Below are 27,592 nucleotides of genomic sequence, written 5' to 3'. Positions count from 1 at the left end.
TGACGAGAGCGAGAGCAAGGGGTGACGAGAGCGAGAGCAAGGGGTGACGAGAGCGAGAGCAAGGGGTGGCGAGAGCGAGAGCAAGGGGTGACGAGAGCGAGAGCAAGGGGTGACGAGAGCGAGAGCAAGGGGTGACGAGAGCGAGAGCAAGCGGTGACGAGAGCGAGAGCAAGGGGTGACGAGAGCGAGAGCAAGGGGTGACGAGAGCGAGAGCAAGGGGTGACGAGAGCGAGAGCAAGGGGTGACGAGAGCGAGAGCAAGGGGTGACGAGAGCGAGAGCAAGGGGTGACGAGAGCGAGAGCAAGGGGTGACGAGAGCGAGAGCAAGGGGTGACGAGAGCGAGAGCAAGGGGGTGACGAGAGCGAGAGCAAGGGGTGACGAGAGCGAGAGCAAGGGGTGACGAGAGCGAGAGCAAGGGGTGACGAGAGCGAGAGCAAGGGGTGACGAGAGCGAGAGCAAGGGGTGACGAGAGCGAGAGCAAGGGGTGACGAGAGCGAGAGCAAGGGGTGACGAGAGCGAGAGCAAGGGGTGACGAGAGCGAGAGCAAGGGGTGACGAGAGCGAGAGCAAGGGGTGACGAGAGCGAGAGCAAGGGGTGACGAGAGCGAGAGCAAGGGGTGACGAGAGCGAGAGCAAGGGGTGACGAGAGCGAGAGCAAGGGGTGACGAGAGCGAGAGCAAGGGGTGACGAGAGCGAGAGCAAGGGGTGACGAGAGCGAGAGCAAGGGGTGACGAGAGCGAGAGCAAGGGGTGACGAGAGCGAGAGCAAGGGGTGACGAGAGCGAGAGCAAGGGGTGACGAGAGCGAGAGCAAGGGGTGACGAGAGCGAGAGCAAGGGGTGACGAGAGCGAGAGCAAGGGGTGACGAGAGCGAGAGCAAGGGGTGACGAGAGCGAGAGCAAGGGGTGACGAGAGCGAGAGCAAGGGGTGACGAGAGCGAGAGCAAGGGGTGACGAGAGCGAGAGCAAGGGGTGACGAGAGCGAGAGCAAGGGGTGACGAGAGCGAGAGCAAGGGGTGACGAGAGCGAGAGCAAGGGGTGACGAGAGCGAGAGCAAGGGGTGACGAGAGCGAGAGCAAGGGGTGACGAGAGCGAGAGCAAGGGGTGACGAGAGCGAGAGCAAGGGGTGACGAGAGAGAGAGCAAGGGGTGACGAGAGAGAGAGCAAGGGGTGACGAGAGAGAGAGCAAGGGGTGACGAGAGAGAGAGCAAGGGGTGACGAGAGAGAGAGCAAGGGGTGACGAGAGAGAGAGCAAGGGGTGACGAGAGAGAGAGAGCAAGGGGTGACGAGAGAGAGAGCAAGGGGTGACGAGAGAGAGAGCAAGGGGTGACGAGAGAGAGAGCAAGGGGTGACGAGAGAGAGAGCAAGGGGTGACGAGAGAGAGAGCAAGGGGTGACGAGAGAGAGAGCAAGGGGTGACGAGAGAGAGAGCAAGGGGTGACGAGAGAGAGAGCAAGGGGTGACGAGAGAGAGAGCAAGGGGTGACGAGAGAGAGAGCAAGGGGTGACGAGAGAGAGAGCAAGGGGTGACGAGAGAGCGAGAGAGAGAGCGAGAGCGAGAGAGAGAGCGAGAGCGAGAGAGAGAGATAGCGAGCGCGGGGGCGAGAGCAACAGCGAGCGCGAGAGCGAGAGGGCAAGAGAAAGAGTGAGCAAGAGCGCAAGAGAGTGAGAGAGCCACAGTACATTCGTTTATTATTAGCTGTGAGTGCACAATAAAATATGATTGGCTTTGGGTGCAATTTAAACACCCATGTGGAGGCAAACGATGACTCACATCTGCTTTAAAAAAAAAAAAAAATGGTTGAAATCAGGCCCTCCAATAACTATAACTAAGTGCTGAGAAGTAATCCACAAATGGTCGAAACCACGACATTTAAGAGTTTACTGTATTTCATAAATGTAAAGATACATGAACAAGAATCGACTTTGTTTAAATGACAAAAATACAAGAGACCATGGAAAACATGGTAATTTCATAATTATGCCACAAACAAACTCACTCTGGTTTCTGTCTCCATTGTGCATGGAGCTCATCGACTTTAGAGCGCCAATTATCAGAAGAACTCCTTCTTACAACATTTTTCTTCAAAGAATGACTGGAGCATGGTTGTGAGCTGGAAGATGAAACCGCTATGGCCAGTACTGGTTTGCTTGTTTCTTTAATGGTAAAAGCAGGCACATTTTGCTTCATCGGCAGGTTAAGTGGACTCCTTTGTACTGGGAAGAAATTTCCTAAAGGGGGGGAAGGGGGGGGGTGGGGGATTAAAACGATTGTGATACAGGTGGTTAAAGGGGTTGGATGGGTTTGGGTTAATCTATCTATAATTCCAGTAATCTCTGTGTGTGTGTGTGTGTGTGTGTGTGTGTGTGTGTGTATGTGTGTATGTCTGTGTGTTTGTCTGTGACCGCTGTTTCTCGACAACCACGGGTCCGATATACTTGAAACTTGCCAGGTATATTGCTGGGGACCCGAGGATGTGCCTTTTCAAGGTTTTAAATTAATCGGAGAAGTAGTTACCGAGCTATGTCCAAAAAACGATTCAACCAATCAGAGAGCAGCGAGCTATCACGTGTGCCGAACGTGGCGAACAGACTCTGCCTCGGACGGCACATTTGAGAGCGTATTCATTTATTTCACGTCGGCAAACTATGTTGGCGTTCAACTATGTTTTAAAACTAATTAAAACTAATTTGCGATTCATCGTAACTGCGATATGCGACCTTCCGGACAGTGAAGACTGCACTTCCGGCAGCCAATCACAGAACGCGTTGTTGCGTAGGCGTGGCCGATGTGAGAGCGAGCCGAGCCGAGCGCGTGCGCCATTACGGTTCGTAATTCGATTTCTTCCGGAGAAAATAATAATTTCTCGATTTCTTATGCGCATTATTTCTCCCAATTCAGTCAGAGCGAAGGGCGGAAGCGAAGAGCGTTGTTTTTTTTGTTTACGGGCGTACGGGCGGGGTAGAGCGTACGGGTAGCGTTTTTTTTTTTTTTTGGCAAGGAACGGGCACCCACGTACGGGCATGCCCTAGTCTATCTATAATTCCAGTAATCTCTGTGTGTCTGTGTGTGTGTGTGTTTGTTTGTCTGTGACCGCTGTTTCTCGACAACCACGGGTCCGATATACTTGAAACTTGCCAGGTATATTGCTGGGGACCTGAGGATGTGCCTTTTCAAGGTTTCATATTAATCGGAGAAGTAGTTACCGAGCTATGGCGATTTAGCCGTTCGCCGTTCGCTTTGGCTTTGCGAATGGACCAAACCATTTCATGTAAATAGAGGGGGGGGGGGTTCTACCGTACTCGCAAGCCGTTCACTTTGGCTTTGCGAATGGACCAAACCATTTCATGTAAATAGAGGGGGGGTTCTGTGGTCGTTACTGCCACGTGGTTTCAAAGTTTTTTTTTGTTGTTGTTGTTTGCACACATGTTTTTTTGCACCCACGTACGGGCACGCCCTAGTCTATCTATAATTCCAGTAATCTCTGTGTGTGTGTCTGTGTGTGTGTCTGTGTGTTTGTTTGTCTGTGACCGCTGTTTCTCGACAACCACGGGTCCGATATACTTGAAACTTGCCAGGTATATTGCTGGGGACCTGAGGATGTGCCTTTTCAAGGTTTCATATTAATCGGAGAAGTAGTTACCAAGCTATTAGTAAAAGTAACGCAAGCCGTTCGCTTTGGCTTTGCGAATGGACCAAACCATTTCATGTAAATAGAGGGGGGGGGGGTTCTGTGGTCGTTGCGAATGGACCAAACCATTTCATGTAAATAGAGGGGGGGGGGGTTCTGTGGTCGTTACTGCCACGTGGTTTCAAAGTTTTTTTTTGTTGTTGTTTGCACGCATGTTTTTTTGCACGCACGTACGGGCAAGCACGTACGGGCGTGCCCGTACGTGCGGGCACGCCCTGGTCTATCTATAATTCCAGTAATCTCTGTATGTGTGTGTGTCTGTGTGTTTGTCTGTGACCGCTGTTTCTCGACAACCACGGGTCCGATATACTTGAAACTTGCCAGGTATATTGCTGGGGACCCGAGGATGTGCCTTTTCAAGGTTTGAAATTAATCGGACAAGTGGTTCCCAAGGTATGGTCACCGTACTCGCAAGCCGTTCGCTTTGGCTTTGCGAATGGACCAAACCATTTCATGTAAATAGAGGGGGGGTGGTTCTACCGTACTCGCAAGCCGTTCGCTTTGGCTTTGCGAATGGACCAAACCATTTCATGTAAATAGAGGGGGGGGGGGTTCTGTGGTCGTTACTGCCACGTGGTTTCAAAGTTTTTTTTTGTTGTTGTTGTTTGCACGCATGTTTTTTTGCACCCACGTACGGGCACGCCCTAGTCTATCTATAATTCCAGTAATCTCTGTGTGTCTGTGTGTGTGTGTGTTTGTCTGTGACCGCTGTTTCTCGACAACCACGGGTCCGATCTAATTGAAACTTGCCAGATATATTGCTGGGGACCTGAGGATGTGCCTTTTCAAGGTTTGAAATTAATCGGACAAGTGGTTCCCAAGGTATGGTCACCGTACTCGCAAGCCGTTCGCTTTGGCTTTGCGAATGGACCAAACCATTTCATGTAAATAGAGGGGGGGGTTCTACCGTACTCGCAAGCCGTTCGCTTTGGCTTTGCGAATGGACCAAACCATTTCATGTAAATAGAGGGGGGGGTTCTGTGGTCGTTACTGCCACGTGGTTTCAAAGTTTTTTTTTGTTGTTGTTGTTTGCACGCATGTTTTTTTGCACCCACGTACGGGCACGCCCTCGTCTATCTATAATTCCAGTAATCTCTGTGTGTCTGTGTGTTTGTCTGTGACCGCTGTTTCTCGACAACCACGGGTCCGATATACTTGAAACTTGCCAGGTATATTGCTGGGGACCCGAGGATGTGCCTTTTCAAGTTTTGAAATTAATCGGACAAGTGGTTCCCAAGGTATGGTCACCGTACTCGCAAGCCGTTCGCTTTGGCTTTGCGAATGGACCAAACCATTTCATGTAAATAGAGGGGGGGGGTTCTACCGTACTCGCAAGCCGTTCGCTTTGGCTTTGCGAATGGACCAAACCATTTCATGTAAATAGAGGGGGGGGGTTCTGTGGTCGTTACTGCCACGTGGTTTCAAAGTTTTTTTTTGTTGTTGTTGTTTGCACGCATGTTTTTTTGCACCCACATACGGGCACGCCCTAGTTAGATAAAAGGTGGTAAGGTAGTGGTGATGGGAGATCAGATCTTTTCACAGTTTGCATACAGGTATCCCTCAATTTACATTTTTCACAACAACAAGATTGTCTTTTTACTACATAATTTACATGAATCAAGAGTAGATCACACAAGAAATTTCAATCTGGTCAGATTAAGTGTTGAACTTGAATTATGACATCATAATGAAGGCACCAATGACGTCAGCGTTAACAACCCTTATTCCCCATGCGGAGTTCTTAACAATGAGCCACGTTTCCATTTTTGCATGGAGCAGTTTTGGAGATATAGAGGTGCAAAGTTTTTCGATTTTTTCCAAGATGAACCCGTACCATGTGGCCTATGATGTCATAATTACAACTAATAAATTCCACATGAGTGGACACACACTATGGTGAAAATTGTGTCAAACACACTAACGGTTGTCGAGAAAATTATCAAAATAATTTAAACAAGATGGTGCCCATACCAGTGACCTATGACATGATGATCATCACTAAAACAATTCCACATGAGTAGATGCATACTATGGCGAAAATTTTGTGTCAATCAGAAAACGGTTTCCATGAAAACGATCATTTAAAAATGCAGACATATGAATGCCATACGTACCCACGCAAACTGATCGCTTAACCCCACTCTTTGGTTTGCAAGCACTGGGTAATGTAAAGGTCGAGAAACTCACAGTCATTGCACATTTGTGGTGAGTACATACATCTCGAAAAGGTAAAAGGATTTTCTATTCATTTAGCGTAAAGTTGGATTTTTTAATGTAAATGTCATTTACTTCAGGTTTTTGTTCTCATTTCTAACGGTACTTTTATTACCTTACGTAGAGTGAAAAAGATTACGTTAAGGAGATCCAAAATGGTTGGACCAGGAACAAATCCGTTTTTTAACCTTTAAAATGATGGGAAAAGTTTTGGATTCACGTTTCGCTATCCAGGAACATTTGGAAATTGAGGGATAATTGCAATGTTTACAATTTGTAAAACAGACAATACATTGACGCGATTCATTTGTGCGAATCCAGGGCAATTCCCCTCAATCAGGCACAAATACTTCAGCCAAAGACACATAATTAAATACATGAACTAGAACGGCACTCGGTAGAGCGCATATCTCCGCCAGGCTGAACAGATTATGGTTTCTATCCCACTGATAGGCCGGATCTGGATTCGGACCTGAATCAAAATCTAATCGGCTTGTTCTCGTCACCAAACCAATTCGTCCGCCAAGTTTAGTCATAACTCGTCCATAACTTTTTTACATCATGTTCATATATCGCTTTTCACCCCATCTCTCAATGGTGAAGAATCACTTGAAAAATAAATAATTCTCGTATCCAAATCCATATTCAGATCTTCTCCAAAATCGAATCCTGGTCAGACACCCAACCTCTCCACCAAGTTTCGTCCACATCTGTCTAACTTTTTGTGATATCTTGCTAAAAATCATTTTTGGCCCCATCTCCCAATGCTGTAGAATAACTTTTAAAAATTCTACAAACCGGATCCAAATCCGGATCTTCACCAAAATCTAATCTTTTCGTCCTTGTCACACACACTACCTCTCTGCCAAATTTCATCCACAGCTTTGAGATATCTTGTTCACAGACAGCCAAAAAAAACAAAAAACAAGTAAAGATACATTCAAAGTACCTCTACCTCCCCATGCCAAATAATTAAATATCCTACAGTGCAGCTCAGAGACTGCATTGGGAAGGAGAGGTGTACAATAATTGCTTGATTAATTGTATAATTAAAATCAATAAAAGATTATCACAAAATATTTTCTTAATCAATTGGCTAAAAGCATAACTAAACCACTAGTGCTTCATCCGAAGATGTATCTTTTAAAAATGTAATTAAATAAGTCATTAATAAAAAAACAAAAATTAATTAATCAATAAATAAATAATTAATCGATTAAATGATTAATCAATAAATGAAAAATATCCTTGATAGCCACATCACTTGGTCACCGTCATGTCCAAATATTAGCTTCCCAGCTCAAAAGGTGCCGGAGATATTGGCCAAATGAGAAAGAAAATAAATAAATGATTAATAATGAAAATAAATAAATAATAATCATTAAAAATTTAATTATTAATCAATTCGGTCACAGAATACAAAAACCACCACCATTTCATCAGAATCTGTAACTGGGAAAAATGTTTTTTTAAAGTAATTAATCGAATAATTAATCGATTAATTAATAAATCAAAAATAGCCTTTGCAGCCAAATCACGTGGTCATGGGCGTGTCCAATTATAAGCTTCCTAACTCAAAAGGTACCTGAGTTAATGATCAGAAGAGAAAGGAAATTTAATTAATTAAATAAGTACTTAATTAATCAGTAATAATTAAATAACTCCTCAATTAATTGATTAATCAAAAAAAAAAATACCGTTTTTGACAAAGTACTTGCCCACTATTGTGCTGGAATTTCAGCTTCCTAGCTCAAAGGATGGCTGAGATATCGCCCGGACAAACAAACAAACAAACAAGTACAGATACATTCAAAGTACACCGCCCCCATGCCAAATAATTAAATATCCTACAGCGCGGCATTGCCGGGGCGCCTCTGGCGCCCGGCAATACCGCAGTGCAGCTCATAGAGGCTGCATTGGGAGGGAGAGGTGTACACTAATTGATTGATTAATTGTATAATTAAAATCAATAAAAGATTATCACAAAATATTTTCATAATCAATTGGCTAATAGCATAACTAAACCACGAGTGCTTCATCCGAAGATGTATCTTTTAGAAATTTAATTAAATAAGTCATTAATAAAAAATGAAATAATTAATTGATTAATCAATAAATAATTAATCGATTAATCAATAAATAATTAATCGATTAAATGATTTATCAATAAATCAAAAATATCCTTGATAGCCACATCACTTGGTCACTGTCATGTCCAAATATTAGCTTCCCAGCTCAAAAGGTGCCTGAGATATTGGCCAAATGAGAAAGAAAATAAATAAATGATTCATAATGAAAATAAATAAATAATAATCATAAAAAAATTAAATTATCAATCAATTCGGTCAGAGAACACACAAACCACCACCATTTCATCAGAATCTGTAACTTTAAAAAAAAAAAAAATTTAGTCATTAATCGAATAATTAAATAATTAATCCATTAATTGATTAATTGATTAATTAATAAATCAAAAATAGCCTTTGCAGCCAAAGCACGTGGTCATTGGCATGTCCAAATATCAGCTTCCTAACTCAAAAGGTGCCTGAGTTAATGGTCAGAAGAGAAAGGAAATTTGATTAATTAAATAAGTACTTAATTAATCGCTAATAATTAAATAACTCCTCAATTTATTGATTGATCAAAAAACAAAAAATAACGTTTTTGACAAAGGACTTGCTCACTATTGTGCCAAAATTTCAGCTTCCTATCTCAAAGGATGGCTGAGATATCGCCCGGACAAACAAACAAACAAACAAGAAAGCAAGAAAACAAACAAACAACCAGAGTGAAAACTGAGTACTCCCTTTCAGCGCGCGTCACTGCCGAGCCCCCTTTGGTGCCCGGCAATGACGATTTGCAATGCCTGGAGATGGCATAGGAAAGGTGCGGTGTACAACAAACAAACAAGAAAAAAAACAAGTGCACATACATTCAGAGTACACCGCCCCCATGCCAAATAATTAAATATCCTACAGCGCGGCCTTTGGCGCCCGGCAATACCGCAGTGCAGCTCATAGAGGCTGCATTGGGAGGGAGAGGTGTACCCTAATTGATTGATTAATTGTATAACAAGTACAAATACATTCAAAGTACACCGCCCCATGCCAAATAATTAAATATGCTGCAGCGCGGCCTTTGGCGCCCGGCAATACCGCAGTGCAGCTCATAGAGGCTGCATTGGGAGGGAGAGGTGTACACTAATTGATTGATTAATTGTATAATTAAAATCAATAAAAGATTATCACAAAATATTTTCATAATCAATTGGCTAATCGCATAACTAAACCACTAGTGCTTCATCCGAAGATGTATCTTTTAGAAATTTAATTAAATAAGTCATTTATAAAAAATTCAATAATTAATTGATTACTCAATAAATAATTAATCGATTAATCAATAAATAATTAATAGATGAAATGATTAATCAATAAATCAAAAATATCCTTGATAGCCACATCACTTGGTCACTCATGTCCAAATATTAGCTTCCCAGCTCAAAAGGTGCCTGAGATATTGGCCAAATGAGAAAGAAAATAAATAAATGATTAATAATGAAAATAAATAAATAATAATCATTAAAAAATTAAATTATTAATCAATTTGGTCACAGAACACATAAACTACCACTATTTCATCAGAATCTGTAACTTAAAAAAAAAAAAGAAGATTTTGGTCATTAATCAAATAATTAAATAATTAATCGATTAATTGATTAATTAATAAATCAAAAATATCCTTTGCAGCCAAATCACCTGGTCATTGGCATGTCCAAATATCAGCTTCCTAACTCAAAAGGTGCCTGAGTTAATGGTCAGAAGAGAAAGGAAATTTGATTAATTAAATAAGTACTTTATTTTATTTATTTATTTTTTTGTATACAAGATCGAGGCTCGTGAAAGAGCGAACATTAATCACACAGAAAGACAAACTGACACATAAAACATATAACATCGGGAGCGGTAGACAAGATAGGGAGAGAGGGGGAAGGACACAAACACAACATTTGAGAGCAGGGACCGAGAGACATGGAGACATCGAGAGATCTGAGAGAGGGCGAGGGCTTTGGGGGGGGGGGGCATGGGAAGGGGGCGGTGGGAGAGGTATAAAACATATGGACACTGCCAGGACTTCCAGGAAAGAAGTTGGAATTTCAAACAAGGTGGATCTGGGGTGAATTAGCGGGGGTAGAAAAGATCAAGGTTTTGGATGGGGGAAGATAAGAGATGGTGGTGAACAGCTGTTTTAAAGACCTGGAGGGAGGAGTGGGATTGAAGGGAGTGTGGGAGTTTGTTCCAGAGGTGGGAGAAAAGAGGAATGAAGGAGTGAAGGTGAGCAGAGAGTCGAGATTTTGGCAGTTTAACCATCAGAGGCTTGCTGGCAGATCTTGTGCGACCTGTAGGAATATTTGGGGGACAGAGCACAGAGAGAGCTGGGGGAGCAAGGCCGGAGAGGAGTCGGTAGAAGACAGAAAGACCACCTACCTGCCTGCGGTGAGTGAGTGAAAGGCCCTCAGAGATAGCTTCATCGCGGGAGATTCCAATGATTCTGAAAGCTTTGGTTTCAACAGCGTGAAGCCGAGCTAGGTGTGAGGCAGGAGCACCAGCCCATAGGGGAGAACAGTATTCCATTGAGCTGCGGATGAAAGCCTTGTATGTGGTGAGGAGCTCAGGTGTGCCTAGGAAGGACTTCGCACGACGGAGGATGCCCAGTCGGCGACTGGCTTTGCAGGCCAGCTTGGAAATGTGGTTTTCCCAAGAAAGATCATGGCAGATAGTGAGACCCAAAAGCTTGAGCGACAGAACTTCTTGGAGAGGATTGTTGAGAAAGTAGATGGGAGGGTTGTCCAGTCGATCTTTTCGGAGAGACATAGTAAGAGTGTGAGATTTGTCAGGATTGAAAGACATGTTCCACTTGTTTGACCAGTCTGTGATTTTGTCCAGGTCTTCAGAGAGTGAGGAGGCTGCAGACTGCCGATCTGAGGGAAGAGGAATGGAGCGGCAGAGAGTGGAGTCATCAGCAAAGAGATAGAGAGGATTTTCCAGAGAGTTGGAGAGATCATTGATAAAAATAAAAAATAAACCACCTTTAGAGGCCATTTTTCCCCGCAAGCGGGGGTTGGCCTTTTTCGGGAACCGTGGTAGTTGTTGTTTTTCGGTCCCCTTTTTGAAGCAATGTTTTACGGCCGGATGCCCTTCCTGACGCCAACCCTTTTTGCCGCCTTTAACGACAAGCAGGGAATTACCAGTGAACTGGTACTCAATTAGCCGACCTCGGAAGGATGACAGGCTGAGTCAACCCCCCTGGCGTTAATTCAGCGATCGACCGGGTTTCGAACCCAGGATCCTAGGATCCTAAGCTGACACCCTAGCCGCTAGCCCAACACCAGGGAGAGATCATTGATAAAGACCAGAAAAAGCACAGGGCCCAGCACACTGCCTTGGGGAACTCCAGCCTGAACAGGAAGGGGAGATGAGAGAAATCCATTCAGGGCCACACGTTGACTACGACCAGAGAGGAAGTCCGCAAGCCATGCATGGAGATTTCCATGGATACCATAGGAGTAGAGTTTGGTGAGCAGAGCTGGGTGCCAGACCGTATCGAAGGCACGTGATATGTCGAGGGAGACAGCTCTAATTTCCTGTTTGGCATTGAGGACCTCCATCCATTGTTGAGACAGGAGAAGCAGCATGTCCAGAGTAGAGTGACCTGGTCTGAATCCAAATTGATGATCAGAGATCAAGCCATTGGAGAAGAGGAAAGATTTCATATCCGAAGCAATGATGGATTCCATGACTTTGCTGATAATTGGGAGCAGGCTGATTGGTCTGTAGTTAAAAGGATCTGTTTTTGCACCTTTTTTGTGAAAAGCGGTAATGTTTGCTGATTTCCAGGATGCTGGCAGATGATCTTGAGCAAAAGATAGGGTGAAAAGAACAGAGAGAGGGTGAGATAGAGTGGCAGAGCAGGATTTTAGGACCCGTGGGCTGATGCCGTCTGGTCCAGTTGCAGAATCAGAGTCGAGGTTAGACAAAAACTCCTCCACCTTGTCAGGAGAGAAGGACACAGAGTCCAGGAGCAGTTGGGTTCGACTGGGAAAGGTGGGAACAGAGAGAGATGGGTTTGGGACTAAAGATTTTGAGGCAAACACAGAGTTGAGGCATTCGGCTTTGTCACGTGTGATGTCAACTGTGTGGCCATTTGAGGTAAGGGAGGGGATGGAGGGGGAACAAACACCAGAAACGGATTTGACCAGACGCCACCAGGATTTGGAGGAAGGAGACAGGTTTGAGAGTTCGTTCTTGAGTGAGGAGAGATAGTGCTTCCTGGCACTCCTGAGGGTAGACACACACTTGTTCCGAGCTTGGTGGAAGGAACTGAGATTGCCTTCAGTTGGATTAGCCTTCCAAGAGGCAAAGGCAAGTTGTTTCAGGGCAACTGCCTCACCACAAGATTCGGTGTACCATGGACGGGAGGAAGGGTAAGACAACTGAAGACGAGATGGGATAAATCTGTGCATGAGAGAGATCAGTTTGCTTTGGAAGAATTCCCAGGAAGAATTGATGTCAGAGGCAGTGGAGATGGGAGACCAATCCAGACGATTGATGGCTGCTTGAAGCCCGTCCCAGTCGGCCTGAGTGAAATGCCAGACTCTTCGACGCTGAGGAGGCTCTCTGAGAATGGCCAGAGAGATGTCCACTTTGACAAGCACATGATCAGAAGAACCGATTGGAGCAGAAGAAGAGCAGCAGACATTAGCAGGGAAGTTTGTCATAACCAAGTCTAGAAGAGAAGAAACTCCATTGGCTGAGATCCGGGTCGGGAAATTGACAGATTGTGTCAATCCCAGTGAGTCACAGAAGTCCTTTGCTGAGGTGCCATGACTGGTGAGAGAGGAACCCACACCCAACCAGGTGGCATGATGAGAGTTGAAGTCACCACATATGAGGAAGAGAGAGTTGGGATGAGTGGATAGAAGTTGGTCCATGTTGTCAGAGAGTGAAATGTAAATTGAGTCATCACTGTTTGGGGGATGGTACTGAACACATATGAACAAAAGGTGGGAGCGGAGAGGAAGCCGTAGCCAGAGGTACTCCTGAGGGTGAGGAGGAGAGAGGGCAGTGCAAGGAGAATGAGGAAGAGAGTTTTTGATAAAGATAGCCACCCCACCACCAGGACGAGGCTCACGTCTATCATACCGGAAGAGGGAGTAACCAGGAAGAGATATTGAGGAATCAGAGACATCTTGAAGGAGGAAAGTCTCTGTTAAGCAGATCAAGTCTGGATTGTCAGAAGCAACCTGTATGGAGAGATCAGTCAGGTTTGAGCGAAGGCCCCGGATGTTTGAGGTCCATACCGTTAAAGAAGAGAGAGGGGGAGCATCGGGTACAGGACAGGGGAGGGGAGGAGTAGGGTAAGATGAAGGATGAGAGGGGGAGGTAGGGAGAGCAGTTGATAGTGTGTCAGAGATTACAGAAGAGTTCCAAGAAAAGGAAGGATGAGGAGGATGAAAGGTTTGGTGGTGAAGGGATGAGGCAGAGTGAGGGGTTGTTTGAGGGGGGGCATGGGACAGTAGAAGGTTGGGGGGGGTGGAGGCATGAGATAGAAGGGAGACGAGGTGGGGAGGAGGCAACTTTGAGGAGGGGGGAGGAGGGAGAATTTGAGAGGAATGGTATGGGGGGAGATTTGAATGGGAGGAGTTGGGGGGGAGTTTTGAAGGGGAGGAGTGAGGCGGGAGTTTAGGAGGGGAGGGGCAAGGGGGGAGTTTAGGAGGGGAGGGGCAAGGGGGGAGTCTAGTAGTGGAGGGGCAAGGGGGGAGTTTAGGAGTGTAGGGGCAAGGGGGGGGATTTGGAGGGGAGGGGCAAGGGAGGAGTTTATGAGGGGAAGGGCAAGGGGGGAGTTCAGGAGTGGAGGGGCAAGGGGGGGGATTTGGAGGGGAGGGGCAAGGGGGGACTTTAGGAGGGGAAGGGCAGGGGGGGAGTTCAGGAGTGAAGGGGCAAGGGGGGAGTTTAAGAGTGGGGGGGAAAGGGGGGAGTTTAGGAGTGTAGGTGCAAGGGGGGGGATTTGGAGGGGAGGGGCAAGAGGGGAGGGGCAAGAGGGGAGTTTAGAAAGTGGATGATTAATGAAAGATGAACATTGATAACAAATTGGGTTTGTTGTGATTTTCAAGTTAGCAATCCGATTCAGAACGATGGAGGAGGGATGGAATGAATGTGAATTTAGACCATGTAGTGAGGGAGACGTATAAGATATTGAATTTCTTTTTTTTGACGTGGAATGAGTTGGAGAGGAAATTGAGAAAAGCCTTTTAAATAGGAAGAAAAACAGCGTGTTGTAATATACCACTGAATAAACCACTGAAGGGGAAAGGTTAAACATATTTAAAATAATATTTAAACAGAACCGTGAACAATCTTATATGCACAAAATACCAACGGGGGGAGGGCCGAGAGGGACCACCACGAGTCACGTGAACAGGGCAAAAGGTGGATGGCAAGGAGATAATGGGGGCGGGGCGAAAAGCACCGCGATACACCTGGACAGAAAGTACAGGATGAGACAACGGCACACGTGGAGAAAGGAAAAATAAATGTTTTTTTGTTTGTTTTTTTTTGGGGGGGGGGGTGGGGTGGGGTGGGGATTTAAAACGTTAGACAGAGTATTACGTTCAGTGTAGAAGGGAAAAACTGAGAGCCAAGCAAAACACGATGTAGGGGACTTAAGTTAACAAACACCGACAGGGGTACAAGGCCGCACACGAGGCGCAGAACAGGATTAATTAATTACGAGTTACAGGAAATTCAAACCAAAACTAACTATAAACAAACAACAAGTACACATACATTCAAAGTACACCGCCCCATGCCAAATAATTAAATATGCTGCAGCGCGGCATTGCCGGGGCGCCTCCGCCGCCCGGCAATACAGCAGTGCAGCTCATTGAGGCTGCATTGGGAGGGAGAGGTGTACACTAATTGATTGATTAATTGTATAATTAAAATCAATAAAAGATTATCAAAAAATATTTTCATAATCAATTGGCTAATCGCATAACTAAACCACTAGTGCTTCATCTGAAGATGTATCTTTTAGAAATTTAATTAAATAAGTCATTTATAAAAAATTAAATAATTAATTGATTATTCAATAAATAATTAATCGATTAATCAATAAATAATTAATAGATGAAATGATTAATCAATAAATCAAAAATATCCTTGATAGCCACATCACTTGGTCACTCATGTCCAAATATTAGCTTCCCAGCTCAAAAGGTGCCTGAGATATTGGCCAAATGAGAAAGAAAATAAATAAATGATTAATAATTAAAATAAATAAATAATAATCATAAAAACATTAAATTATTAATCAATTTGGTCAGAGAACACATAAACTACCACTATTTCATCAGAATCTGTAACTTTAAAAAAAAACTTTTTTGTCATTAATCGAATAATTAAATAATTTATCGATTAATTGATTAACTAATAAATCAAAAATATCCTTTGCAGCCAAATCACCTGGTCATTGGCATGTCCAAATATCAGCTTCCTAACTCAAAAGGTGCCTGAGTTAATGGTCAGAAGAGAAGGGAAATTTGATTAATTAAATAAGTACTGAATTAATCGCTAATAATTAAATAACTCCTCAATTTATTGATTAATCAAAATAAAAAAAATACCGTTTTTGACAAAGGACTTGCTCACTCTTGTGCCGAAATTTCAGCTTTCTAGCTCAAAGGATGGCTGAGATATCGTCCGGACAACCAAGAAAGAAAAACAAGAAAACAAGAAAACAAGAAACCAGAGTGAAAACTGAGTACTCTCTTTCAGCGTGCGTCACTGCCGAGCCCCCTTTGGTGCCCGGCAATGACGATTTGCAATGCCTGGAGATGGCATAGGAAAGGAGCGGTGTACAATAAAGCATGGACGATAAAGTAACGAGTTGAAATTTGACAAACACACGAATGAAAAAATAACCACTTTGGATGCCCGGAGAGAAACCAAGCCTCCAGGTCGGAAGCTTCAACAACTAGACCGCGTGGCCGCGCGCGGCACGAGATACTCGACTATTTTTTACAGGTATGAAAGATTAACCCCGATAAAACTACCGAGGGACACTTAAAAGGTACACACACGGAAGATAAACAGTTTAGACAAGAATACAAATGTGACAATGACTTAGCTTCGAGCGTGCGTGAAGATCGTGGAACAGCTTCGAAAATCCGTGACCGCCCCGATCGAGATCTCGCGAGATCTTAATTAATCGCTAATAATTAAATAACTCCTCAATTTATTGATTAATCCAAAAAAAAAATACCGTTTTTGACAAAGGACTTGCTCACTATTGTGCCGAAATTTCAGCTTCCTAGCTTAAAGGATGGCTGAGATATCGTCCGGACAAACAAACAAGAAAGCAAGAAAGCAAGAAAGCAAGAAAGCAAGAAAGAAAACAAGAAAGAAACCAGAGTGAAAACTGAGTACTCTCTTTCAGCGTGCGTCACTGCCGAGCCCCCTTTGGTGCCCGGCAATGACGATTTGCAATGCCTGGAGATGGCATAGGAAAGGAGCGGTGTACAATTCAAATCAATAAAAGATTATCACAAAATATTTTCTTAATCAATTGGCTAATAGCATAACTAAACCACTATAGGCCTCAAGGCCTGAAATAGTGCCAAAAAAATGAGTTTCGTTCCGAAATCGTGGGACTACGATTTCCATGCATTTTCTTATTGTATGTAACATGCCTGACCTTGTGTTAAAAGTTTAACTCTGAAATCCTGCCAGTTTCCGTGAACGGCCACGTCAAACTAGGTCAGGTAGAGTCAAAAAGGAGGATTTTTAGTTGCGGTGCCGACTTTGCGGCGTGGAATCTCCATTAGTACATATAATTCAGCCTAGGAATTTATGCTTGGCACAGACCTCCCATGGTTCTGTGGCCCTGTCAGTTTCGAAGGCTCTTACTTACGCATGCATCATACAGCGGAAATGTAAAAAATGTACTTTTGTCGTACATACCTACTGTAAAATTCAATGAATTTCTCCGAAATTAACCCAAAATATTTTCGAAACCATCAGAGATATCCTCTCGAAAATGGGTAAGCTTGGCATATGGAAGGGATACTGCTTATTGACGACGTTTTGTGGTTGCCTGGAAAACAACGGATGAAGGGGGCGACACTAAAAATGCCTCCAGATGCATATGGGGACCGCATGATGACCAGGGATAGCATCGTGAATGTCGAGTAGGGAAGCTTGGTATTATGGTCGGCGGTATGAATCCGATGAATACATGATAATCCATTGATACAATAAGTATCAATCCATAAATAATAATAAGGCACACACCTGAAGTAAAGCGCATGATAGTTTATTCACCGTCGTGTCAATTCCAATACACAAAGATACAGGCTTCGATGTATGCGAAAATTCTGAATGTCCACGGGCTCAAGTAGCACAAATCTTCTTAAAATTTCAAGGCAATCGGATGAAAATTGAGGATTTTAGAAATTCGACAAAGTTGGTGAACTTTGGCCTAGGGCTGTCAACCGAGCCGAGACTGGGACGAAATCCCGGCGGTTTCGGCTTTCGAGACGGTCTCGGGACGGTCCCGAGATAAAGTGACTGACGCAATTTCTCGGTAAAAAAATCCCGGTTAAAATTCCAACTTCTTGCAGATATTTTCCATAATAGAGGCATTTATTGAGCCTTGCTTTCATTACTCTGCTTCTGCACAAGCATCATTTTTCGCAAGTGCAGCTGAACTGACACAAACGATGATAGATAAAGTAAACTCACTGTTCCAGGATTTTACCCTCGTCAACAAACAATGCACTGCAAACGAATGCGAATTCCGAATCCGGATCTTCACCAACATCTAATCATGTCGTCCTTGTCACACACGCTGCATCTCCACAAAATTTCGTCCGAATCCGTCCACAACTTTTTGAGATATTGTGTTCACAAACAAACGGACAAACAGACAGGAGTGAAAACATAACCTCCATCCACCTTTGGTGGCGGAAGTAACGAAATCAGGATAAGGGTCCCAATGAAAATCCGCCGCGTCGCTGCTTTATTTAAACCGTTGAATCCTTCCGCTGTATCACTCCGCCTCACCCCGCCTCGCTGCGGTCACGTGTCAATCCTTGGAGACGAGTTACGGAATGTGGTTGCTAGGGTCTTTTGCACATTAATATCGAGGGACTCGCTCGAGCCCCGTGAATGGAGGGACGATGTTTATTTAGATTAAAAACACGTTTATAATGGATAATTCTACACACAATGTATTAATACAAGTACAATACATTATGTAGTTTTATGAAATGAGTTTTTGATGAACGTTTATGTTTAATTGCAACGCTAAATCTATAAATTGTAAGAATCCCTCGGGGTTTGGTATGACGGTTTGAATGTGAAAGTATTTTGGTTATCTTATCTCCACTTTAGGCCTGATAAGTTGATTACGTTTACTTTAGTCACAGAGTCAAAATAAGGAGGTGGGGGGGGGGGGGGGGGGGAGCGAGCCCCTTGGCGATCACAACTCACAAAATGATAATGAAACTCCAACCGGGACTCGAATATGCCTGGGCAGAAACATTTTCTCCCTCTCTCTGACATTCCGAGCAAGAAATTACACGACAATACAAACTGTAATGAGATAACCCGGTCCCGTCGGTGGCCGATCATGTGCATGTTGGCGGTGTATTTTATTTCATCCCGGTAAATGGAAGCTGTCGGAATTTAAGTACTCAACATCAGAAATGAATTTTTTTCATTGTTGTTTATATATTGTAATGAAATTCCCTTATTTTTGAAGCCTTATTATTTATTTATTTATTTTTTTTTTTTTTTTTTTTACTTTGCCGGGAACCGAGCCGAACCGAGATCCCGTTATGAAAATTGAAAATTTATCGAGACGGTTCCGAGACGGGATTTTGAATCTAGCTAACAGCACTACTTTGGCCTATGTTGACCTATTGACCTATTGACCTTTTGATCCCAAAAACAATAAGCTTCTTGCTTATGATCAACTCTACCATTTGGTGAAATTTCATGAAGATCGGTTGAAAATTGTGACCTGTAGGCACCTGACTGACAGACAGACAGACAAACAGACAGACAGACAGACAGACAGACAAACAAACAGACAGAAAAACAGACAGACAGAAAAACAGACAGACAGAAAAACAGACAGACAAACAGACAGAATAACGCACAAGATCAAGCAATATACTTGAAAAATCTCAGGTAGAATTAATCAGCAATTATTTAGCTCAGGTAGAACAGTAAGGTGATCGATCGTGAGTATTTTATTATTAAAATTAGTATACAGTGCACGTTTTTATGCCTCCGCAGGACGGTTGTCCGTCCGGTTGTCGGTCCGTACCAGACTTTCGTTTCCAGAATAACCGCTTATGGGATTGGCTTATTGGTATGAACTGTAATAATTGGTATGATAACAAAATTGGTATGAACTGTAATGCAAAGATGAACTGGTTAGATTTTGGGTTGAAAAGGTCAAAGGGACCATGGTCATGTGACCATGGCCTTTAATTTAAAATCTTGGTTACCACAACTTGTGGACGAGAGAAGGGATTTCAATCAAACTTCACAGTAAATATCGCGGATGCTTCTTCATGGTGGTCGAACCCTTCCCCCTCCTCCCCCCAATACAATTCGGGGACAAAATCTTCCCCATTCTGTCCTGCTGCCCGGATTCGTCAGGTCAGCACTTTATTAGGGTCAGAGTGCCGATTGGTCCCCATGGACCGTCCCTCTCCCTCTTGTCCCTGTTTCTCTCTTTCTCCAACTCTGACGTGGCCCTGACTTCGTGAAGGTGGGTCACACCATCCTAGATGTGGGGGATCTCTGGGTCGTTTCTGGGAGATCGATCCGCTGTCTTTGTGTCACGGGCTTGTTCGAGAGAACTGTCCGAAGTGATACAACAACAACCAAATTTGACACCACAATGGCCTGCCGTGCAAAGATGGACAGATTAAATTTTTGGGTGTAACAGGACATGTGCCCTTTGAAAATATTTTTGCAGATCATAACTCGAGTTTGAAACATCTGAGGTTTTACCTCTGTCATGTGACCTTTAATCGAGATCAAACGGAAACAGTGGGTTGACATTGAACGCAGGCAGACGCATATCCAATATCACCCACCGATGCAGACATTGTACAACAGAGCTCATTTCGTCCCACCCTGCACAATAACTTGGGGTATAATTAGCAGTGTAGGTAGAACCTAGACTCGTGGAGGTAGATCCTAGACTCGTGGAGGTAGATCCTAGACTCGTGGAGGTGTATCCTCGACTCGTGGAGGTAGATCCTATACTCCTTGAGGTGTATCATAGACTCGTGGAGGTGTTGGTGAAGTCGATGTTGACCAGATGCTGGTGTCTGTTGGCAAGATTGTGACACTCACCGTCCAATTGCAGCCACGTCTGCAGGCATTCACGATATTTACTCCATCTAAGAGGCGTAAACGGCGAAGTTATGTCATTCACGACGTGTTCAAAGTGCATGAAGCACTTTAAACGCGATTTTCCCGAGGCCATGACTAAACATTCAGCGCGACATGGGCGCCACCATTTTGTTTGTCATGTGACCCAAGCAAGTGTTCTGATAGGCCTAGATTCAAAATTAGTGCCTTCGATGCAAGACAAAGTAGTGCGACATAAACGCGTGGAAAACTTTCAAACTGGCAGGATCTGTTAGTTAAACTTTTTGTATGTGCTACAACTCGGCACGTACTCAGATTACCAGTGATTATTTTTTAGTTTCTCTGACCTCGGAACGGGATTGAACGATACACGGTGTCAGCTTGAGGCCTACTAGTGCTTCATCCGAAGATGGATCTTTTAGAAATTTAATTTAAAAAGTCATTAATAAAAAATTAAATAATTAATTGATTAATCAATAAATAATTAATCGATTAATCAATAAATAATAAATCGATTAAATGATTAATCAATAAATCAAAAATATCCTTGATACCCACATCACTTGGTCACTGTCATGTCCAAATATGAGCTTCCCAGCTCAAAAGGTGCCTGAGATATTGGCCAAATGAGAAAGAAAATAAATAAATGATTAATAATGAAAATAAATAAATAACAATCATTAAAAAATTTAAGTATTAATCAATTCGGTCACAGAACACATAAACCACCACCATTTCATCAGAATCTGTAACTGATTATTTTATTTTTTTTAGTAATTAATCGAATAATTAAATAATTAATCGATTAATTGATTAATCAATAAATGAAAAATATCCTTGATGGCCACATCACTTGGTCACTCATGTCCAAATATTAGCTTCTGAGCTCAAAAGGTGCCTGAGATAATGGCCAGAAGAGAAAGGAAATGTATAAGTACTTAATTAATTGATAATAATTAAATAACGAATCAATTAATTGATAAATCAAAAAACAAAAAATACAGTTTTTGACAAATACCTGTTCACCATTGTGCCGAAATTTCAGCTTCCTGACTCAAAGGATGCTGAGATATCGCCCAAACAAACAAACAAGAAACCAAAGTGAAAACCGAGTACTCCCTTTCAGCACGCGTCATTGGTGAGCCCCCTTCGGTGCCCGGCAATGATGTCATGCAGCGCCTGGAGATGGCATAGGAAGGGAGCGGTGTACAACAAACAACCAGAGTGAAAACTGAGTACTGTACTCCCTTTCAGCACGCGTCATTGCCGAGCCCCCTTCAGTGCCCGGCAATGATGTCATGCAGCGCCTGGAGATGGCATAGGAAAGGAGCGGTGTACAACAAACAACCAGAGTGAAAACTGAGTACTGTACTCCCTTTCAGCACGCGTCATTGCCGAGCCCCCTTCAGTGCCCGGCAATGACGTTATGCAGCGCCTGGAGATGGCATAGGAAAGGAGCGGTGTGGAACAAGACAGGTCAAAGTGTCATAGCCGGGCTTGTTTGATACTTTAGTTGAGGATAGTATGACCTGAGTGGAGGTACCTGTTAGCATATAATATAAGGATTAATTTTTTTTTTAAAGTACTCCAAGTCTCTAAGCTGTTTGTCACCATGGAAGTGAAGAGATTGCATCGAGACACTGGTTTATTCTAAATCTAAATGTTTCGAGCCAACAATGAACGAACCATACACCACTTCAATCCAGTGACCTTAGTCATGACAAAGGGATTGCAGTGTTACGAATATATTTACTACATTATTATTAACAATGTTAGTATTACGAAAACAATACTACAGTATTAGTATTACGAAAACAATACTACAGCATTAGTATTATGAAAACAATACTACAGTATTAGTATTACGAAAACAATACGACTGTATTAGGAAATCTGGGCTAATTTGTCTAAAGCGGCCTGAAGGCATGGTCTAACGCTGATACGTCATGTGTCGCTGATACGTCATGTGTCGTTGTTGGAAGACCCGTAACGCCGATGCTTTCGATATTTGTTGGTCATTTTAACAATCGTCGTTTGCGTTTCACAATGAAAAACGTAAAGGTAGAGCATGGTGATTGTGATACATGGCAGGTTAAAGGATATGTTCGGCCTTGACGGCATAGAAATCGAAAGGGCAGTGTGTGGAGTCAGCCATCGCACGCCGTAATGACAGATGTAATCACGTCACATCACCCGGCATGTGACCAGATACTCAGGTCTGATTGGTGTACATTTGAGAGGGACACACACATCCATGCAGACAGACAAACACTGTTCTTTCTAGATGGCTTTGCACGACGGACTACACTGTTTAAAATAAATAAATAAACCCAATTGCATTCACACTCAAGTTGAACATAGAGAAAAATAAAGCAAATAAGTAAATAAACAAGTACAAATACATTCAAGGTACACACCGCCCCATGCCAAATAATTAAATATGCTGCAGCGCGGCATTGCCGGGACGCCTCCGGCGCCCGGCAATACCGCAGTGCAGCTCATTGAGGCTGCATTGGGAGGGAGAGGTGTACACTAATTGATTGATTAATTGTATAATTAAAATCAATAAAAGATTATCACAAAATATTTTCATAATCAATTGGCTAATCGCATAACTAAACCACTAGTGCTTCATCCGAAGATGTATCTTTTAGAAATTTAATTAAAAAAGTCATTTATAAATAATTAAATAATTAATTGATTACTCAATAAATAATTAATCGATTAATCAATAAATAATTAATAGATGAAATGATTAATCAATAAATCAAAAATATCCTTGATAGCCACATCACTTGGTCACTCATGTCCAAATATTAGCTTCCCAACTCAAAAGGTGCCTGAGATATTGGCCAAATGAGAAAGAAAATAAATAAATGATTAATAATGAAAATAAATAAATAATAATCATAAAAAAATTAAATTATTAATCCATTTGGTCAGAGAACACATAAACTACCACTATTTCATCAGAATCTGTAACTTTAAAAAAAAAAAAAAATTTGTAATTAATCGAATAATTAAATAATTTATCGATTAAGTGATTCATTAATAAATCAAAAATATCCTTTGCAGCCAAATCACCTGGTCATTGGCATGTCCAAATATCAGCTTCCTAACTCAAAAGGTGCCTGAGTTAATGGTCAGAAGAGAAAGGAAATTTGATTAATTAAATAAGTACTTAATTAATCGCTAATAATTAAATAACTCCTCAATTTATTGATTAATCAAAAAAAAAATACCGTTTTTGACAACGGACTTGCTCACTATTGTGCCGAAATTTCAGCTTCCTAGCTCAAAGGATGGCTGAGATATCGTCCGGACAAACAAACAAGAAAGCAAGAAAACAAGAAAGCAAGAAACCAGAGTGAAAACTGAGTACTCTCTTTCAGCGTGCGTCACTGCCGAGCCCCCTTTGGTGCCCGGCAATGACGATTTGCAATGCCTGGAGATGGCATAGGAAAGGAGCGGTGTACAACAAGAAAGAAACCAGAGTGAAAACTGAGTACTCTCTTTCAGCGTGCGTCACTGCCGAGCCCCCTTTGGTGCCCGGCAATGACGATTTGCAATGCCTGGAGATGGCATAGGAAAGGAGCGGTGTACAACAACAAACTCGATTAAATGCACGATAATGTACAGTAACTGTAATGAGTATTTTACAGTACAGTAGCTTGTATATTCATCTTGAATGGGGCAGATATATCCATAAAGACGTTTGTTGTATTTGGGTGAGCCAAATACAGATAATAAGCAGGTTGCAAAGGTTTAAACATGATAGCATGCGCAAGCTCTCATTACCACAGCACACGCGAGCAGACCACACGGCACACAGAACGGTACACGCGAGCAGACCACACGGCACACAGAACGGCACACGCGAGCAGGCCACACAGCACACAGAACGGTACACGCGAGCAGACCACACGGCACACAGAACGGTACACGCGAGCAGACCACACGGCACACAGAACGGTACACGCGAGCAGACCACACGGCACACGCGAGCAGACCACACGGCACACAGAACGGTACACGCGAGCAGGCGACACGGCACACAGAACGGCACACGCGCGCAGACCACACGGCACACAGAACGGTACACGCGAGCAGACCACACGGCACACAGAACAGCACACACGAACAGACCACACGGCACACAGAACGGTACACGCGAGCAGACCACACGGCACACAGAACAGCACACACGAACAGACCACACGGCACACAGAACGGTAAACGCGAGCAGACCACACGGCACACAGAACGGTACACGCGAGCAGGCGCCACGGCACACAGAACGGTACACGCGAGCAGACCACACGGCACACAGAACGGTACACGCGAGCAGACCACACGGCACACAGAACGGTACACGCGAGCAGACCACACGGCACACAGAACGGTACACGCGAGCAGACCACACGGCACACAGAACGGTACACGTGAGCAGGCCACACAGCACACAGAACGGCACACGCGAGCAGGCCACACAGCACACAGAACGGCACACGCGAGCAGGCGACACGGCACACAGAACGGTACACGCGAGCAGGCCACACAGCACACAGAACGGTACACGCGAGTAGGCCACACAGCACACAGAACGGCACACGCGAGCAGGCGACACGGCACACAGAACGGTACACGCGAGCAGACCACACGGCACACAGAACGGTACACACGAGCAGGCCACACAGCACACACAACGGTACACGCGAGCAGGCCACACAGCACACAGAACGGTACACGCGAGCAGGCCACACAGCACACAGAACGGTACACGCGAGCAGGCCACACAGCACACAGAACGGTACACACGAGCAGGCCACACAGCACACAGAACGGTACACGCGAGCAGGCCACACAGCACACAGAACGGTACACGCGAACAGGCCACACAGCACACAGAACGGTACACGCGAGCAGGCGACACGGCACATGTGAAGCAACATGGGTCCACACGGCACATGTGAAGCAACATGGGTTCACACGGCACATGTGAAGCAACATGGGCCCACACTGCACTAACATGGGTCCACACTGCACATGTGAATCAACATGGGTCCACACTGCACATACATGGGCCCACACTGCACATGCGAGCAAATGACCTGTTTACACATTACATGTGAATACACCACAGCACAGGTATACATGTTACAGGTGCAGGAAATATAGGTTTGTGGTGGTGTTCTGTAAAGGTGAAAATTGAACAGTTCATTCAAACAATATTAAACCTTGATCAATTATTCTGGGTCAATGTTGAGCACAAACAGGGTATAAATAACCTCAATCTCAAATTTAACAATAAAGGAATCAAAAAATTTCAACAAACCTCGATTGGCGACGAGCATTCTTTTGCTAGCATGTTTTAATGAAACCTTCTTCTGCTTCAACATCATGTTTGTCAGGTGTTGAGTTTCCACCGACATGGCACCGTAACATTTAACCTGCAACAAAAGCAGCAGCACGAATTTTGATTCCAAATCAGAGTGAATATAATAATAATAATAATAACAATAACAATTTGTGATGCGAAAGTTGCATCGAGTAAATGAATGAGAATGAACGAACGAACGTAGATCGACTGAGGTAAATGAATGAATGTCCGAATTTGCCTTTCCCGCCCGACTTGTTCGCCCCACTCACTGAACAACGACAAGACAAATCAACCGCAATACACAAACGTTCAAAGGCGCCATTTTGGAGCAATACACCAGACTTTCTTGGTATACAAAGTCGAGGCTCATAAAATTCGAATTTGTTACAAATTCAAAGCAATTTAAAATTTGCTATTTTTGCGGCAAAACGTTAACTTTATTGCATATAGTCCTCCATACACAAATAATAAAGTATTATATTTATACAATCAAATAATTCCACAAACGAAACAGTACGTTGCTTGTTGCACCTGTTAGTGTTGCGTCGCAATGGCGGAAAAAAAGAAAAAAAGGTCAGTCAGATGAGACCGAAGGTGTTCGATAAAACAACGCGATCGACGAAAAAGAAAACGTTACAAAAGTACAACTAAAATAATCAAAATTTGGGAATCAATTGTAATAAAATAAGTAATGTACGGTAATGGAAGTCCAACCTGTCGGTATTTGTCCAAGCGAATGGACACCACGTCGGGCCGGGTCTCCAAGAAAGCCCTCAGGTTGTCGAATCCCAGACTCTTGTACGGGATGGATTTTGCCGTCAACTTGTGGTACTCCTCCTGAAGTTGGTCCAGCAGGACCCCCAGCGGATTTGTAGCCAAGACAGTCTGTAAGAGTTTGACGACTTGGACTTCCATGTCTTTCTTCCACCTCACTCCTCAGAAATCGCAACGAACGGGAACGAAATAGCCCAATCGCAACAACCGAACGAACGAGAACGAGCGGACAAGAACAAATAAGAGCGGACAAGAACAAATAAGAACGGACAAGAACAAATAAAAACGGACAAGAACAAATAAGAGCGGACAAGAACAAATAAGAGCTGACAAGAACAAATAAGAACGGACAAGAACAAATAAAAACGGACAAGAACAAATAAGAGCGGACAAGAACAAATAAGAGCGGACAAGAACAAATAAGAACGGACAAGAACAAATAAGAACGGACAAGAACAAATAAGAGCGGACAAGAACTGACTCGAACAAATAAGAGCGGACAAGAACTGACTACAACAAATAAGAGCGGACAAGAACTGACTAGAACAAATAAGAACGGACAAGAACAAATAAGAACGGACAAGAACAAATGAAATAAGAACGGACAAGAACGAACTCGAACAAATAAAAACGACTCGAACAAATAAGAACGGACAAGAACAAATAAGAGCGGACAAGAACAAATAAGAGCGGACAATAACTGACTAGAACAAATAAGAGCGGACAAGTACTGACTAGAACAAATAAAAACGAACGATACCGAAATACCACAATCGCAAAGAACGAATGACGCAAAAGGACGCAAAGTCGCAAACGGCCCCTGCATCCACCTTATATAACCATCCGAATTTTCCCCGCCCCTTCCTCTATACCTAATTATAATTAACCTCATACAGAACGCAAAATTATTTTTAAATTAACGTTGGAGTCCGGTCGATGTTGGAATGTAAAATTTTAAATACTTTTTTCTGGTAAACGTTGGTTACGATTTTTTTGTAATTCTTCTTCTTCACAAGGTTTCGCCACACAACACAACACAACACAATGATAATACTGCACTGTATTTGTGGAAAATGTGATTTTAAAAA

General features: G+C 43.5%; 1 protein-coding gene across 1 annotated transcript in view; it reads right to left on the bottom strand.

Annotated features, from left to right (window-relative positions):
- LOC137429376 (tudor domain-containing protein 7B-like) overlaps positions 1-27,104 on the bottom strand; it is a 69,963-nt gene extending 42,859 nt beyond the window's left edge. Inside the window, exons 1-3 of the mRNA XM_078781021.1 lie at positions 26,445-27,104; positions 25,686-25,800; positions 1,995-2,226 (exon numbers count right to left, since the gene is read on the bottom strand). Coding sequence (XP_078637147.1) covers positions 1,995-2,226; positions 25,686-25,800; positions 26,445-26,645 — 548 coding nt within the window. The 5' untranslated portion in view covers positions 26,646-27,104. The remainder of the gene's footprint in view (positions 1-1,994; positions 2,227-25,685; positions 25,801-26,444) is intronic.
- Between the last annotated feature and the right edge of the window lie 488 nt (positions 27,105-27,592).

The sequence above is a fragment of the Myxine glutinosa genome, chromosome 6 (genome assembly GCF_964187855.1).
Source record: "Myxine glutinosa chromosome 6, kmMyxGlut1.1, whole genome shotgun sequence".
NCBI classification, from domain to species: Eukaryota; Metazoa; Chordata; class Myxini; order Myxiniformes; family Myxinidae; genus Myxine; species Myxine glutinosa.
This window is presented reverse-complemented; position numbering and strand designations above follow the sequence as displayed.